This window comes from Akebia trifoliata, chromosome 8 (genome assembly GCF_017979445.1).
Source record: "Akebia trifoliata isolate Shusen 1 chromosome 8, ASM1797944v1, whole genome shotgun sequence".
NCBI classification, from domain to species: Eukaryota; Viridiplantae; Streptophyta; class Magnoliopsida; order Ranunculales; family Lardizabalaceae; genus Akebia; species Akebia trifoliata.
This window is the reverse complement of record NC_141382.1, coordinates 31,851,694-31,870,018: the sequence shown is the minus strand read 5'-3', so window position 1 is coordinate 31,870,018 and position 18,325 is coordinate 31,851,694. Positions and strand designations below refer to the sequence as shown.

At 38.4% G+C, this 18,325-nt stretch overlaps 1 protein-coding gene across 2 annotated transcripts in view; it reads right to left on the bottom strand.

The window, feature by feature from the left end:
- Positions 1-761: 761 nt before the first annotated feature.
- The window catches only part of LOC147396526 (protease Do-like 10, mitochondrial), a 38,318-nt gene continuing 20,754 nt past the window's right edge, over positions 762-18,325 (bottom strand). Inside the window, exons 4-9 of one of the 2 annotated variants that reach the window (XR_015180753.1) lie at positions 16,113-16,372; positions 14,326-14,453; positions 3,717-3,920; positions 1,910-2,106; positions 1,764-1,814; positions 1,159-1,250 (exon numbers count right to left, since the gene is read on the bottom strand). Coding sequence is in view for 1 of the 2 variants with exons in the window: in XM_086451259.1 (XP_086307385.1) it covers positions 1,011-1,250; positions 1,764-1,814; positions 3,717-3,920; positions 14,326-14,453; positions 16,113-16,372 (883 nt within the window). In the remaining variant the exon portion in view is untranslated. Of the gene's footprint in view, positions 1,251-1,763; positions 1,815-1,909; positions 2,107-3,716; positions 3,921-14,325; positions 14,454-16,112; positions 16,373-18,325 lie in introns of both variants that reach the window. The other variant, XM_086451259.1, reaches the window with a different exon arrangement.

Here is an 18,325-nt window from a genome sequence, read left to right as displayed (position 1 = left end):
CAAGCAGGACCTAAAGACAATAAATTTGAGGAATTAAAAGGGTAAACGTGGGAAAAATAAAGTTGGGGGTATTATAATTTTTTTTTTTTTTTGTTGAGGTTATGGGATAAAAGATTAAAAAAACAATAGAATAGATCAAAAGAGTGAAAAATAAAATATCATAAAGTTAGAGGGGGTAAAGAGATGAGAAAAGTGGTTGGGATGTATCCTAGGTAGATTTCTCTCCCACAAACAATAAAAACCACGGGCATGTGTGGATACACCTCTCCGTGCAAGAGCAAAAGCTCAATCACTCCCCGCAAGAGCAAAAACCTCTCTACGGAAGAGCAGGTCCTTGAAGCTTCTCCACAAAGAGCAAAAAACCTCTCCTCGCAAGAGCAAAAACCTCTCCACGCCAAAGCAAAAATCTATCCAAACGTTTGCTAGCTCCCCGCAAGAGCAGAAGTCGTCAAGAAGCTTTATCCAAACGCAGTGCACATCCCTCTAGGAAATTAAGTAAAATATAATCAGTTCATGAGAACTCATTAGAAGATTTTATAAAAGAAATGAGGTGTTGAGGAGAGCTTTGGTGCAAGTGGGGAATTGAAAAAGGGAGAAAGGGAGGCCAAAATCGAATTGGACTTTTGTAAATTGTTTCTCTAGATAAAGTTAATAAAGATTAAAGAACTCAGATACATGATGATTGGGGAAATTAAAAAATTTCCTAGTAAGTGTGGTACATGATTCAACATGTCAATCTTTAAAATATGATTACCCATTAATTTATAAAAGGGAAACATCAATGCATTGTTTGCTTTTTTTCTTTGTTCTTTTTTTTCCTTTCAGAATCTGTATGATTGTGATGGAAAATACAATTTTCATCATATAATCTGTATGATTGGATGGTTCATTATGGCTCTTCTTGTATAAGTTTCTCCACCAAAAAACTGCTACAAAAATTTTTGTTTGTCATTTGTAAACAATAAATAAATTATATGATGAATTAGGCCTGGTTTAGACGCTCTGTTAATCTAATGGAGCATCTGTAGCTCTGAACCTGCTTTCTGTTCGTCCATCAAGTCACTGGACATTGCACAAGGTATTCTGTGGCGCTTTAATATTCGAGATGTGGCAACTTTGGCCAATTGATAATTCAACACCACCACTCTCTCTTCATCCAAATCAAATCTCAAGCTCTCTTCGGTGCAACCTTCTACTAGCCGGCATAAATGTTTCAGATTCTCAACTTCCACCCCATTAACTTTCTTCACCTGTCCGCCACATGTGTACAGATTTTTTAGACCAATGTATGGGAAATTTTCTTAGTAGTGGAAAGAGATATCTATGTAGCAGCGGAAGCAAACAATTTAATGTACTGCCACTTTAATACCATTTTAGGATGCACAAATCAGTAGCCATGAGAGTTAGAAATCAGCTACTTATATGATACTTTGATGGGTCCAACCCGGATCTCCTACATCAGATGTCAACCTCATCTGATGATTGCACCCATTAAATGAATTGACTATCTTTCCAGATAACTCATTAACTTTTTTTCTGTTTCACCATCTAAGAAACAATGGGAAATCAATGGTTATGATAATCAGACAAGGTTGACTTTTACTAGGAGATCTTGCAGCTGAAAGGCTGAAAGGCGGGACATGAACCCTCCCCCCCCCCCCCCCCCCCAAAAAAAAAAAAAAAACTGTATGCCATAATTACTGCCAGAGTACAGCCTAATCCCACAAAGACAGGCTGCAAAGACAAAACCATAGTAGTAATACCTGTAATTCGGCAAGACGCTCGTACCCAGCATTGATATCATCCATTAGCATCTGCAACAGATCAAGGGGCTCAGGTACATTGGATTAAAACAAAAAATTTAAGCACATCCATGTATGTCTTTTTAGGGGTCAAGATTTTAACATACTAGGCCACTCCTTATGCCATGCCAGACACCATAGTCGATGTGTTGGAAGCATGCCACACCTTTTCAGAATAATATTCCCGATTGACCAATCGCAAGAAGCCTAACGTGGTAGTTTTGTAAATTAGGGATGCCCTCAATACATCTGGGTTTGTGCGATTGGTCGATCTGGAATTCTGTGAAATCTGGAATTGACTTTCCTATGAGAAAAAAAATTTGTCCAATCAAGGCCTCTCCAAAATAGCTTTGACAAAGAGCAGTGTTGCACTGGAAGAACCATCCATTTTCAACATAAAAAGTTTGAAACTTTTAATTGATTGCAGCTCATTAAGAAAAGGAAACATGATAGATGGAAGTTCATTCACAAGATGTGATATAGGACAATCTAGAATGTAATAAACAACTCGAAACTAGAATATAATAAATCTAATTTTCCCCCACTTCCTAAAGTAGAACAAATCCTAGGTTCGAGTTGTTTGTTCTACTTTAGGAAGAGTGGGGGAAAATATGTTGGATTTTGTCACATAATACTTCTTTTCTTTCTTTTTTTCCTTTTGGTTTGATTAGTATGTATTTCTTTTTTTTTTATAAATATAAAATTTTTCATTGATGAGAAAGGAGAAAAGGAGGCTGTGATAGCCCCCAAACAACATAACAGAAAAAACCAACGAGGCAAAAACAAGAAAGAAAGGAAAAAAAATATATGCACACCCGACGAGGGGCTACAAATTACAAATGGTTTTTCAATTAAAAACAAAATCTTGAAAGCATACTCTTGCAAAGTCTTTACTTTATCTTCAACCAAAAGAAAAGAAACCCCAGAATCACCATGTAAGACGAGCTCTCCTTGCTCTGGAACACCCTGTTATTGCGCTCTTTCTAGAGACCCCAAGCAATTGCGGAAGAAAAGATACATTTTTCTAGAAGAGAAGATATTGTAACTCCAACCTTCCAACAACGCGAAAAAAGATAAACTAAAAAATTCAATCCACCTGGAAACTAGATAAGAACATCCAAACAACACGGGAGAAGGAACAATGAATAAGAATGTGGTTGGTGGACTCCCCATCCCTCGAACAAAGGTAGCAAAAATTTGGGCTAATCCATCCTTGAGTGATCAAATTATCCAAGGTGAGGATTCTATCCAAAGAGGCAAGCCATAAAAAGAAGGATACCTTGGAGGGAATAAGAGCGGTCTAAATGATAAATGGAGAGAAAGATACCTCACACAGCGGAAGCAAGCAATAATAGAGGGATTTGACCGAAAACCTCTTATCCTTAGGCTTAAATCATTCCCTCCTGTCATGCTCATTCTCTTTGAATTGGATTGAATTAAGGAGATCAAGGAGAGATGTGACCTCCATCAACTCCCAAACACATGACACTCCAAAAGCATATACCATCTAAAAGCACATTCCACTTTAAACATCCAGCATCTCAATATCTATTGATATTGATAACATAACCAAGGTAATAAAAACAGTCATTTTGGGGTACTTCTGCATATCAATTCTTACCGACCCTTCATTAAAGCTGAACTACATATGACTCTATATTGGGTTCCAAAGTAGCTCTTCAGACCCAAGAGTTCTAGTTTCTGTATCAACTCCCTCTTTAGTTATCATTTAAAGATGTTCTCCATACATCCCATCAATCAATATATGTCAAAAGCATACTAGCACCCACTAGTAGAATCAACACTTGATACAAGAAACTAAGCTGAACTGCAAATTTTGGAGTTCTCAAATATTGAAATCTAAAGGAGTATGACTTAAAAGGACCTAAAAAAATGAAAATAAAAAAGCAATACCTGAGAAAGAATGACAAGTTGTTCACCAGCCTTATTAGGCAGTTCCTTCAGTGCACGTTCACACAATCGACGGGGTGATGTATTGTACCAGTCCTCCCCATACTCATGGAGGTATGGCTGGGTCAATGGAACAAACACAAGACCAGCAAAAATGAAGTAACTAGGCAATTTATCAAACTGATGAACAGGGACTAAAGACTGTAACTGCAGAATCATCAAAATTATGTGTTAGCTACAAAACAAAATACTAAATTAATCTAGCTAAACAAACAGAATATGAAACAGAAGACTCGACCATATACTCGTGCATAGGAGGAATTCCACAAGAAAAAAAATCATAAATTCTTGTGATACCAAAAATAAATCCTATTTCTTTATCTTGAATAACAAAGAGAAATAATAATTAAATTAAAACATATCAAAGGGTGACCTCAGTTGGGTTGGAATTGTAGCTCAATCGGACAGTGCCTTGTCAATCCACCATTTACCATTAATGTTTGTTACCAGCATGGGTGTGTAGGGATGTATTGGAATTTATATTATTAGCAAATTTGGCAACAAAATCTCAAAACATACGAGATTAGTCATTATTCATCTGAGATTTGTCCCAGGTTCTCTAGTCTTATTTTCTACAACCTTGTAAAATAAACAACTAAAGTTTTGTGAAAAGATATCTTTCTCCTGATTCTCATCTATTATCACAAAGATTTTTTTTAATATATAGCAATAGATGTGAATTTCAGTCATAATAGCTGTTGGCGGATAAGAGGAAGATCTATGAAAAAGTGTGGGGGCAACACTCTTACAAGATCACTAATAAAGAAATAAGAACTCATCTGGAGCACCAAGAATGACAGAGATCATCCCGCTCTCGGTTCAAGAATTAACATCCTTCTTGCCTACCTTCGGGGATAAGAAAGAATAAGATGAGTACACGATACCTATCATAACCAAACTATTTTGTATTGGAAATAATGCAGTTTACTATTAGCTTTCTATTATTTCTGTTTATTACTATGTAAGAGCATTTACGTCCGTTCATACTTTAATTAAGATATATATATATATCAAGGTCTCATTATGAGACTTGACAATTACCTTTCTACCATTCTTTTTGGTATCATAGCCTAGAGGACCCATCGACCCCCCTTGGGTTCCCCTATCTGGTTTGTGGGATCTTGAAGTCTCGTCTCCTCTTCTCTCTTCTTTTTCCTTCATCAACAACCCTAGATCTTGAGACCTAATAAGCTAGAAGAACCTTTGTTAGGTCTTTCTTCTTTTCTCATCTTCCCTTGATCTCATGTTGCGATTGGGATTCTATCAAGTTTTTCACATGCTGCGATAATATTTTCTGTGCTGTGCTTCTACCCTACGATAGGGTTTCTATCTTTCATAGGTCTGTTGATTTGATTTTTGCCCACGTTAGGGTTTCTGCTTGCAAATAGCCTGTAGGAGTGCTGCTGGTTGCCTGTGATAGGTTTTGTGGGCTGTGTAAGGTCTTGCGACAGCAACTGAGTGTTGCGACAAGTCTTTTGGACCATGTGGATACTTGCGACAACAGTAGGACTGCTGTTTGGGCTGCTTAGAGATCTGCGATAGTAGCAGGACTGCAATGTGGGCTACGTTGAGACCTGCGATAGCAACATACAACAGCTAGTATGTTGTGGAGACCTGTGATAGCAGCAGGACTGCTGTTTGGGACCTGTGATAGCACCAGAACTGTTGTGTGGGCTTTGTGGAGACTTATAACAGCAGCAGGACTGCTGTGTGGACTGTGTAAAGCCCTGCAACAGTGCTGCTGGCTATGCTGTGGACTATTTTTCTTTTGACTGCCATAGAATTACTTTGATTCCCTAGAAGGCTGCCCGTTCTACATGTGGTTCATTCCACCTTGGGTTGATACTACGCAAGATCTCCCTCCAAACCAAAGTTACTTCTTTCCTAGCAAGCAATCACGATGAATTCATAGCCCAAGGATTCCAACACGACTCTTGAGGTAAATTTCTCAGCCCAACATATCACCAGTGCCTATTAGATACTCGGAATTTTCAGTTCTGGTCTCGGTTTATGCGTCTTTATTTGGGTAGTAGAGGGAAAACTCGATGGCTTTTGAGCACCATTACTAAGCCACCCCTCACTGATCCCAAATTTGAACAATGGGATATCGACAACTACACTATTAAAGCAACGCATCTATACCATGTTTATATACCATGAGACTGTCTCATCTTTATGATCAACACTCACTCAGTCATATGTGCATGCCAAGAAGGACTCAAGTATTTATGAGCTTTATCAAATCATAACTCAAGATACCCATGGGACTCGGAGTGTAGTTGATTACTTTGGGTTTCTTCAGTCTCGTTGGGAGGAACTATCTTGTTATGAGTCTATGACTGAGTTGTCTACAGAGAAAACCGGGTATGTGGTTAAGAGGATTTCTCGACATCAAACATATTAGTTTCTCATGGGTTTACGTCCTAAGTTTGAGATACTTCTGACCCAGATTCTTAACACCAACCCTTTACCTTCTCTTTTTGAGACATTTGCGACCATTGATAGTGATGCACGTCGTTGTCGTGTCGTTCCCTCTCAGGCCCTTAGTATTCTTTCTGCTCTAACTACAGATCAGAAGGCTTTAACAACAAATTCGGATTTTTCGAATTCTCGTGCCTAGGGATCTGGGAGTCGTGGCCGTGGCCATGGTCGTGGTAAAGGAAGTGGTCTTATAGCCATTGTGGGAAGATTGACCATGAGAAGGCCCGATGTTTTCAACTCTATCTGTTAGTTCCATATTGTCAATCCCGAGACTTGAATTGACTGTCAGATCGGTTTACATTTGAAAACATGTGAAGACTACAACAAAGTTGCTCAACCTGAAGCACATCAACAAAACGCTCATATGTGTGTGCACAAAACCTAAAAGGTAATGAGACCACTAAGACTATTCCCCAATACCTAGATGATTGTTAGGCTGACTCATATTGATAAGAAAATCTTATTCCTTGACTCATTCATTCATCGAAACTTATGGGAGCAAAAAATGATCATAAAGTGTATTTTGGTAATTTGACAACCCTTAGACCATACCCCCCCTTGGTGAGTGTTTGGGGATCTTATATAGGCAAGATCTACTAAATCCCTGAATTTGTTTAATCACCGGACTTCTTGAGAGCTCAATTTGGCCCGAAATGGCTAAAAGGGTATTTTGGTAATTTTACCCCCTTAGGCCGGCCCACCTATTGGTGAAAGTTTGGGGACCTTCTACTTGATAAGATATACAAAAACCCCGAACGGTTTGTTTATCAAAGCTTCTGAGAGTAAGGTCTGGCCTAAAATGACCCAAAAGGGCCTTTTGATAGTTTTACCGACGCCACCGGGTAACACTACCAGGGGCGCCGACAGCAAGCACCCTAGTTCCACCAACGCCGCCGGTAGCACACTCACGGTCATATTTTCAACCGTTGAGCCTCCGATAATGACAATGGCGCCACAGGTAGGTCTCGAAAAAACCCCCAAATGTGTATAAAACTTATCACTTGAGTTCATTTGTGGGTTGAATAAATCCGTAGAGAACTTATACTCACCCCTCTCCCTTGTTAGAGAACATTCACTACAACATTGGAAGATCATGCCTTAGTTGAATGCACCCCCAACATAAGCAATCTCCATGAGAGTCTAGCATTAGGTGAGCCTTTCCTCAACCTATCTTGATCTCTCATTTGATTCCACTTCAACCATCAAACCTTTTCTTGCACACACATTGGTACATTCATGGAGTAAGGAGAAAAGGGAGTAGATGGAAGAAATGATCACAAGGAGCAGACAAACTCATAAGCTTGATTGGAAGATCCAATCGTCGAGATGCACTTGTGAGCTCAAAGACTCGAAGAACTCAAGATCGCCATTGGCAAACATTAAGCGTTGAGTGAGTCCTAGTTATTTTGGTTTTTCATTTCCAAACCCTTGTATGTAATTACTTGGTTCAGCTCTAAAAAATCAAGCTCTTGTTAGAATCGAGGATTTTTGACAAGAGTAGAGGTTCGTGAGTTTTCGAGGTACAAAACTCACAACATTTCGAAAGGATGCGTTTCTCTTGATCTTAAAGTTTTAGAATTTAACCTAGGTATAAAAAGTTCTATGTATGGTTCGAGATGAACCATAAACCTCATTAATTAGTGAGCACCAAGACCTTTGCGAAGGTGACCTTGGGAGTGGATGCAGGCATATTGCCGAAGCACTATAGAATTGATTGTCTCGTGTTTGTGGAAATGTCTTTATCAATTTATACTTAGATGAATGCATGCCATGAATGGATATTATGCTATGTATGACATACTATGAATGTTTAGACTCTAAGTAAATCTCAATTGCATTGCAAACTAAAGATAAGCCGTGAAAATGAATGTAGGCACATTGTTGAATCATTATAGTCTTATGTCTCATGCATGTTTTATGATTCCGCAATTTACACTTGAATGTCTTGAATGTCATGAGATGCCATGAATGCCGAATAGGTAAATCTTATATGAATGGACCATTGAATGACATGACAAAATGAATGTTTTTATTTCAAGTGTATTTTCCTTAAATGCAAATTAGTGACATGAGTGCAAAATCGAGGTTAGGTGATTAACTTAGAACACTGTCAAATTATCAATCTAAATTTAAATTAGATTAATTGAATAAATTTTTAATTATCCTATTCACCCTCCCTCTAAGATTAGACGCAGTACGAAACCCGGAATTTTCACTATCCTCATCTGTTGATCTTCTGTCACTCCCTCTTTGGGGCATTCTGTTCCCCATGCTACTATTGTGGAATCATCTCCAGTTCATCCCATTGATCCCCATGTTTCTCTTGGCACTATTGATCTACAACAACTCCAGACTTAGATTGCCACTATTGTTCAAGATTAGATCTAGACTCATACTTACTCATCCTCGACTGTGGCCTCAGTTACCACGCCTCAAGTACATCCACTACATTTCATGTCTCTCTGTCTGGCTTTGCTCCCTTGACTTAGGTAATTGATTTTGGTGTCTCTGATCACATCCCCGGTGAGTCTAGCCATTTTACTTCTTCCATTGTTCTTACTACTCATAGGGAGATTCGCCTTACTGATGGATCCCTTACACCTATCCACAGCAAAGGTACCAACCCTTTATCCTCTGATTTTTCCCTTAATTATGTGTTTCATGTTCATAACCTATCTCTTGACCTTTTGTATATGAGTAATATTACAAAATCTCTAAATTGTTCAATTACCTTTTTTCCTGCTCATTGTATTTTTCAAGATCTAACTTCGAGGAGGATTTTTGATAAGGGATATGAGAAGGATGGACTGTACTTGTTTGGATCTCAGCCTACTGTTGCTTCGGCTTTTGTGCTCCCTCTGTAGGAGTCATGTTTTTTCTTCTCGGACTTTAGATTTGTGGCATGCTCCCTTAGGACATGATAATTTTTAGCATTTATGTTCTTTATTTCTTCCTTTGAAAAATTCTTGTAGTGGACACAAATTTTAGTGCTCTATGTGTGAGCTTTCTAAACACACACGTACCTCATATATTCCTCGTATGCATCGATTTAATACAATGTTTTATTTAATTTACTCTGATGTGTGAGGACCTTCTCCTATTACTGCTTTTATTGGTTATCGATATTATGTTACATTTATAGATGATTATTCTCATTGTACTTGGGTTTATTTGATGCGTTCTCGTTTTGAGGTACTTTTGCTAATTTTCTTAAAATGATTCAGATTCAGGATAACATTACTGTTAAATCTTTTAGGTCTAACAATAGTGGGGAATATATTTCTAATGGGATTCGTTCTCACCTTCATGAGCATGGTATGTTTCACCAGTTTACCTATCCTTACACTCTTGAGCAGAATGAGGTGGCGGAACGCAAAAACCGCCACCTGATGAACCTTGTCCGCTACCTTCTTTAAAGAATGTATGTTCCTAAGTTATACTAGAATATGGCATTCCTTACTATGGCCTTCATGCTTAACCGGGCCCGAGTTGCACCTTAGGGGGACAGGTGTCTCTTCATGTTCTTCGCCCTAAAATCACCCTCTTCTTTATTACACCCAGAATCTTTTGGTGCACTTGTTTTGTTCAGGACAAGACCCCTCAACGCACTAAATTAGATGACAAAGCCATTCGGTGCTTCTTCTTAGGTTACTCGTTTCTGTAAAAGGGGTATCGCTACTATGATCCCATTTCACATCGTGTCACTCTCTGGATGTCACTTTTTTTGAAAATGTTCCCTACTTTCGTGCCACATTTTCTTTGTAGGACACTTCTACTTTGCAGGATCATTCTCCTATAATATTACCATCTCTAATTTTCTTTCCATCTTCACTATCGCTTCAGGTTTATTCTCGTCGCCATCGCTCCTCTCCAACCTTGCCCACCTCCTCCTTAGAATCAGGTATATACACTTCTATACCTACTCCCATCCCTTCTATTTCTGACTCTCACTTGCCTATTGCAATTCATAAGGGTAAGCAAAGTTGCGTTACTGATCAACCTATTGCTCAGTTTGTTTCCAATCAGGGACTCTTTTTCCTATCAAACCTACGTTGTCGACATTGATTCTATTCAAGTTTTTTGGTCTGTATCAAAGGCTTTGTGAGATCCTCAGTGGACTAGAGCTATGACTATTGAGATGGATGCTTTGCAAAAGAATCACACTTGGAAGCTTGTTTCTCTTCCCTCTGGTGAGCAGATAGTTGGTTGTAAATGGGTTTTCACTGTCAAATATCTTGTGGATGACACTGTTGACCGGTAAATAGCACGCCTAGTTGCTAAGGAATTTACGCAAACTCCAGAAAAGGATTTTGGTGTTACATTTGCCCATGTAGCTAAACTTTCCACTATTCGCCTCCTTGTTTCTTTAGTAGCCTGTCACTCATGACCTCTCCAACAACTTGATGTAAAGAACACCTTTCTGAATGGTGATTTGACAGAAATTATTTATATGGACCCCTCTCTTGGGTTTCATCTTCAAGGGTAGTATTTTGGGAATGTATGTCGCCTTCTCAAATCTCTATATGGCCTAAAGCAATCTTCACGAGCTTGATTTTAGCGTTTCTCTAAAATTATTTTATCTATGGGATTTTCTAGATGCCATTAATAACATACTTGCTTTGTTCGTCAAGGATTAGATGATCGTTGCACCATTGTTCTGGTTTATGTGGATGATATTATCCTGACTGGCGATGATACACAGTGGATTGACAGGGTTAAGATGTTATTGGGTCGTGCTTTAGAGATTAAGGACATGGGTCCCCTCAAATACTTCTTGGGGATATAAATGGCCCACTCTCACCATGATATTTAGTTGACTCAGCGCAAATACACATTGGATCTTCTTCAAGACATTGGTATGCTTGATTTTCTTCCTGCTTCCTCTCCTATGAATCAGAATCATCGTCTTCATGTCGAATCTAGTAATCTATTATCTGATCATTCTCCTTACCAAAGACTCGTAGGACATCTATTCTACCTAACTAACACTAGACCGGATTTGACCTTTGCGGTTAGTATGGTTAGTCAGTTCATGCATCCTCCGTGCACTTCTCATCTTGATGTTTTTTATATTCTTCACTACTTAAAGTCACATCCTAGTCTTGGGCTTTTCTATTCGTCACTGCTCAACGTCAGTTATCTTTCTTCACTAATGCCGATTATGTTGGTTATCTTACTAATAGGAGATCTACCTCTGATTTTTGTACTTCTCATGGTGGTAACTTGATCTCATGAAAAATTAAGAAACAGTATGTGGTTTCCCGTTCTTCTACTGAAGCAGAGTATCGTGTTATGGCTCTGGGCAAATGTGAGCTTATTTGGCTTCAATCCTTGTTAACAGAGTTGGGATTTCCAATCTCTAGTTCTTCCACTTTGTTTTGTGACAAGTCTACTATCATGCTTACCTCTGACTCAGTTCTTCACGACAGAACCAAGTATATAGAGGTTGATGTTTACTTTCTCAAAGAGAAAGTTCGATCTGGTACTCTTCAAACAATCTTTGTATCTTTTTCAGATCAGTTTTCCAACATGCTTATGAAATATGTTGGTTCTTCTGTCACTAACTCTCATCTTGTCAAGCTGGACTTAGTCGATATATTTGCCCCAGCTTGAGGGGGAGTGTTGGAAATAATGTAGTTTATTTCTATGTAAGGGCATTTATGTCCATTCCTATATATATATATATATTTGCCAAGCTCTCATTATGAGACTTGACAATTACCTTTCTACAAATACCTCCCTTTGGTTCGTGGGATCTTGAAGTCTCCTCTACTATTCTTTCTTCTTTTTTCCTTCCTTCATCAACAACCCTAGATCTTGATACCTAATAACCTAGCCGCAATTTCACTAGGTCTCCCCCTTCAGCGGCTTTTTTTCTTTTCTCATCTTCCCTTGATTGCATGTTGCGATAAGGATTCTATCAAGTTTTTCACAAGCTATGATAATATTTTCTGGCTATGCTTCTACCCTACGAAAGGGTTTCTATCTTTCATGGGTCTATTGATTTGATTTTTGCCTGTGAATAGCCTATAGGAGTGGCAACTGAGTGTTGTGACAGGTCTATTGGACCCTGTGGATACTTGTGACGACAGCAAAACAGTTGTTTGAGAGTTGTGATAGGTCTGTTGGATCCTGTGGAGACTTGCGACAGCAACAAGACTATTGTTTGAGTGTTGCGACAAGTCTGTTGGACCTTGTGAAGACTTTCTTTACTATGGGTGGATTTCTTTTCCTATGTTTTCTCCCCGGCCCATAAAAGTTCCTTGTCATAATAGACATGTTTTGTTACTTTCAAGTTCTCAAAAAGAGGCATAAGAATCTAGTGGACATTACAAAATTCACCAATAACACATTCTTGAGAGAGCATATTGTTGAGTTTAGTCCCACATCGAACACTCACTGCCTAGTCTCTCTCCTTATAACTCTTGGGCCTCTCTACTCATTGCCAATTAGTTTTAAGTTGGACCCCCAAATTTATCATAGTATAAGAGCTAGCCTTTCTCTCCTCCATGTCCCCCAGTTCATATCCCCGCGTGTTTTGGCCCAATCCAACCCACACGTGCAGGGACGTGAGTTTAGTCCCACATTGGACACTCAGTGCCTTGTCTCTCTCCTTATAAGTTCCTGGGCCTCCACTATTGCCAATTGGTTTTGAGTTGGACCCCCAAACTTATCATGATATCAAAGTGGGCCTTTCTCTCCTCCATGTCACCCAATTTATATCTCCACGTGCTTTAGCCCAGTCCGACCCACACGTGCCGAGGTGAGTTTAGTCCCACATTGGTCACTCATTGTCTTGTCTCTCTCTTGATAAGCTCTTGGGCCTCTCCACACACTGCCAATTAGTTTTGAGTTGGACCCTCAAATTTATCATGGAATCAGAGCGTTGGTTCGTATAGGTCATAGGCTCAAATCTTTCCACCCTTATGGGTGAGGGGGAGTGTTGAGTGTATATTTTCCTCCACTCTCGGGTGAGTCATACCCTAGTTAAGCCTCGTGATCCTCTTATATTTATAGTTCTCCCCTTCTCCAACAGATCGATCTATTGGAGTAGTTGGTTGGTTAACATGGTATCAAAGCGTTTGTTCGTATAAGTCACGGGTTCAAATCTTTCCATCCTTATGGGTGAGGGGGAGTGTTGAGTGTATATTTTCCTCCACTCTCGGGTGAGTCATACCCCAGTTAAGCCCTATTACCTTCTTATATTCATTGTTGCACCTTCCCCACCAGATCGGTCTTTTGGAGTAAATGATTGTCAACATGGTATCAAAGTGCTAGGCTCATAAAGGTCAAGGGTTCGAGTCTCCTTCCACCCTTGTGGGTGAGGGGGAGTGTTGAGTGTTGTGTTATCCGCCTCCGCTCTCGAGCGTGCTCACTTATCGGGCCCCAATTCGACCCATGACCTCTTATATTCATTGTTGCACTTTCCCCATCAGATCGGTCTTTTGGGGTAAATGGCTGTCAACACATATATGTATGTGTTATGGCCTAAGATTCTTAGAAACAGTACAGAAATATAAAAATTGATATGGAAAGAACACGTGGAAGTAGGAGCGAGAGAAAAAAAAAATATATCACAGAGAGAGAACAGGGTTTGTCAATCCACTTTATATAATATAAACGGGGATTATGCATAGTGCAGAACCACAAGACTTGATAATTCTAAGAAAAATAGATGGTGCACGGCCTACTATACCATCACTTCTTCCTTCTATAGTGAGCCATGTTTAATATATTAACCTTTTGTTTTCCTGTAATTAAAGATATTCTAATAGCTAATCAATGACGCAGTTTCTGATCATCAAACTAATATTGTTGTTATAGTCCATAATTCAATGAGAAAGGCCTCTTATGAATAGTGGTACAGCATTATAAGAAAATAAAAAAAAAATTATGAATTGTAAGACACTAGACTCCCCAAATTCCCTTGTTATTATCGAAGTTAAGAGAACAAAAATAGAATGTTTAATTAGTATTTCCAAGGGAGCTAGCTGTCTCCCAAATAAAATATACATAACTTATAGCTAATTACAAGATAAGATTTTAAAAACCATGTAAAACCAAAACTCACAGGTCGAAGGGTAATGTTGAACTCATATTCTATACCGCCTCTTAGTACTTTAACTTTTGCTGTTTCGTTGGGTTTCTTCATAGAGACCAGATGATCGAAGGTTATCCGCTCTCGATTCCGAAAAGGAACTGCAAACGTCATGCTATGATTTAGTAACGAACAAAAGAACCCAAAACCTAGAAAGGAGCAGTGAATAAAGCTAAAAAAATGGCAAGAATTTAAATTGTTCAAAATTGCAAAAAGCAACCAATGCGATGACACATGGTCAAAGTCATATAAGACACGGTGACAGTACCGAGCTTCAATAAAACCAAGGATACATAACTTGGCCAGTATGTTATATCCTTATACGAACATGCCTAGCAATATATATATGTGTGTGTGTGTGTGTGTGTGTGTGTGTGTGTGTGTGTGAGTGTGTGTGTGTATGTGTCATAGTATCAGTTGCAGAGGGTAACCACCATCTACAAATGACAAACCTAGAACATAAGCCAGCTGACCACTAAGGAGAACTCCTACTGCAAATGTCAACCCAATCAAATGGCCACAACCATCAAATCTATCACATTAGAACCAGCCAAAGAACAAAGCAGGCCAAGAAAGGATAAACAGATAGGCAACCACTATAATCAGATCCAGTTGAATTTGAACTATTAGATCCCCAATGTGGATCACATTGAGGGTTGACTTCAAATAACTTGTATGTGATTTCCAGATAATCCTATTCCACAAAAAATCACCCCATTCTGAAATTTCTAACCTTAGTTTATAAGTTGAAGAATCGTGGACCATCAATTTTTATCGTTAGTTTGTAACCACTTTTCATGGGGTGAGAAGTTTCGGAATGGGCTGATTTTTTGTGAGGGTGATCTCCTCACCATAGAGATCATCCTCACAAAAAATCAGCTCATTCCAAAACTTTTTAGCCATATAAGACAAAACTTTGTCTGGAATGTTGTCTACGAGTTTGTCTAACGAACGCTGTCCTATATATATTGAACGCCATCTCTCTCGTTTATTTTATTGTATTCATATTCGCTCTTACTACATCAATCCACCTTCTTCTTGGCCTTCTTTTCATTTTTTAGAATTTTCAACTCGCATATTCCTTCTAACTAAGGCTGTATTAGCCTTCATCACATATGATCAAAGCATTTCAATAGACTTTACCTTAGTTTAACAACTATTGGGCCATTCTTACATTTCATGAATGCATTCATTTCTAATTTTATCTTTATCAGTTGTCCTATAATAATGCATTTTAACCAATTGTGTTACTTTTTAAGATGTATGAAGTTAATGTCACAATTATTTTCCTTTCATGTATAATATTATGGTTTATGGATGTTGGGCTCTTAGATAACCATGCTAATGTGAAGCAGAATACTATTGATCTTTATTTCACATTCCATATGGTTGTTCATTATAGTTCAATTACATCCATTTTATTGTTTCCTATAGTTTCACTGAAATTTTCTTCATATTTTCATCATTTCTGCAATATTTCCATTATTTCTATGAAAATTGTATTAATTACCACATTGATCGAATCTATTTCTTGGTTGGCCCCATAATAGATAACAAAATCATACTTTAAATCAGTCATTCTAAATTTACATTACAAATCTAGCCATTTTTAGTAATTCTTTTATGAATATTTTTGTGATTTCACCTCCGATTGAAAGAAAATATCACATTGAATTCGAAAGGTTGAGCTGGGCAGGCCCAGTATTAAATTCAAAGAAGTTCTAGTCCAACATTGAAATTAAAATACGTTAATGATCTACCTGTTCCGTCATTTGCTATAGGCACGTCATCAAATGCAAGGACAATATCATCTTTTTTCAGTATCCTATGGGCATCAGAAAGAGGATTAATTTTGCTCACAAGGACACCAGTCATTTCAGGACGCATCCGGAAGTGTTCCCTTAGTTGTACATTTTCAGTAGGCTGGCATGACAAACCCAACGAACAAAATCCAACATATTTTCCACTTTCCTCCACGCCAGCTATAAAATGCTTTATTACAGGGACTGGTATGATATACCTGCAGAATTGAGTAGATGACAAGTCACGAAGTTAGGCAAAAGAGATAACAACATAGTTAATGTTAAGGACTCTTAACATGATTTTAAATAATTAATGCATAGGATAATGATTTAGACTCCATACAGTAGTTATGATCTAGAAACTGTGTAGGCACACACATGGTGCAGGCACAAGGGGGCAGGACCACCTCTCTGACATGACAAATGGTATGAAGATTGGCAAAGTGGTAATTCCTTAGTTATAACATGGATGTGAAATAATATGGAATCCCTCTATTTCCTCCAATGTGATGTATTTGGATACAGCAAAACATATCTGGCAAGCCATACTAGAGATGTACTCTCAAGAAAAGAATGTTTCTAGGGTATATAATCCATTTAAGGTCATATTCATTACTAAACAAGGAGACAGATCCTTGAATGACTATTATAGCTCCCTGCAAGGTATGTGGGAAAAACTTCAACAATATCATCCATTGACTATAGAATCTTGAGACCCGGAAAAGTCAACGAGAAGATTTTCAGGTTGCACTATTTCTCTCTAACTTGAATCCAGTGTGCTTCTTTGGAGGGTCCAATTCTTGCTAGTGAGTCTTTACCAATTGTTGCCAATGCCTTCTATCGTCTTCAACGTGCTTCTCTTGGGAGTGTCTCTTCTACAAGTCCTAAAGAGTTATCAGCATTGGTTTCTAGTGATTCATCCGACTCTTCTCATGACCCTGGTAGAAGGGGGACATGGTGGTAGTAGAGGTGGCCATGGTGGTGATTTGTAATGTACCTATTGTAGCTACACTAGCAACACTGAGCACTTTTGTTGGGATAAATGGGGTAAACCTACTTAGGTTAAATAGGCTCAAGAAGAACCTTATCAGCACACAGTTAGGAGAAATTCTTCAGAAGTTGATTACCTTGACTGCAAAACTTACTCCACCCACAACTACCAAGGCTACTTCAGATAATCCCACATTTATGGTTGGCAAGTCTCCCTCCTGGGTCATCGATTCAGGAGCTAGTGCGCACATGTCTAATATATCTCGTCTCTTTTCTAATTTTCATTCTCTTAATTCTCACATTGTACTAGCCGATGGGTCCACTCGTAATGTAGTTGGGAAAGATGATGTTTTTCCAAACTCATCTCTTCCCTTATCTTTTACTCTTTTGGTCCCTGATTTTCCTTTTAATCTATTTTTCGGTAGTCAACTTACAAAATCTTTGCAACACTCCGTAACCTTCTTCCCTTCTTATTGTGTCTTTCAGGATCTCAAAACGAGGAAGGTGACTGGTTTATGACATGAAAAAGATATATTATGCTATTTAATGCGTGATGCGCCTACTTTTGCCTTAAGTGCTTCAGTGACACTATCAGTTGGGTCTTGCGTTTTTCTCAAATTTACGTCATGTTATTCCTAAATTGCGTTCAGTGTCAGTTTTAGAATGTGAGGCTTGCCAATTAGACAAGCATCACCGTAGTTTTTTTCCTAGTCGTACTGAGAGTCATCAATCTAGTCTTATTTATGTAATTCAAATGGATATTTGGGGTCCGTCAAGAATAAAAAGTTTATCTGATTTTCATTACTTTACGGCGTTTGTGGATGATTATTCTAATATATGACATGGCTCTTCTTATTGAAAGTCCGCACTAAATTACCTCATGTTTTGCTTACTTTTTATAAATAAATTTCAGTCCAATTTGGCAAACTTGTGAAAATTATCCATTTTGATAATGCCTTAGAATACATACAATCTTCTATTTAGTCTTTTTGTTCAGATAATGGCATTATTCATTAGACCAGTTGTGTTAATACTTCTCAACAAAATGGTGTTGATGAGCGAAAACATCGTCATTTACTTGATGTTGCTCGCACTACTATGCTTCAGATGCATGTACCTCAACCTTGTTGGAATGATGATGTCCTCACAGCTCATCATCCCATTAATTGCATGCATCATCA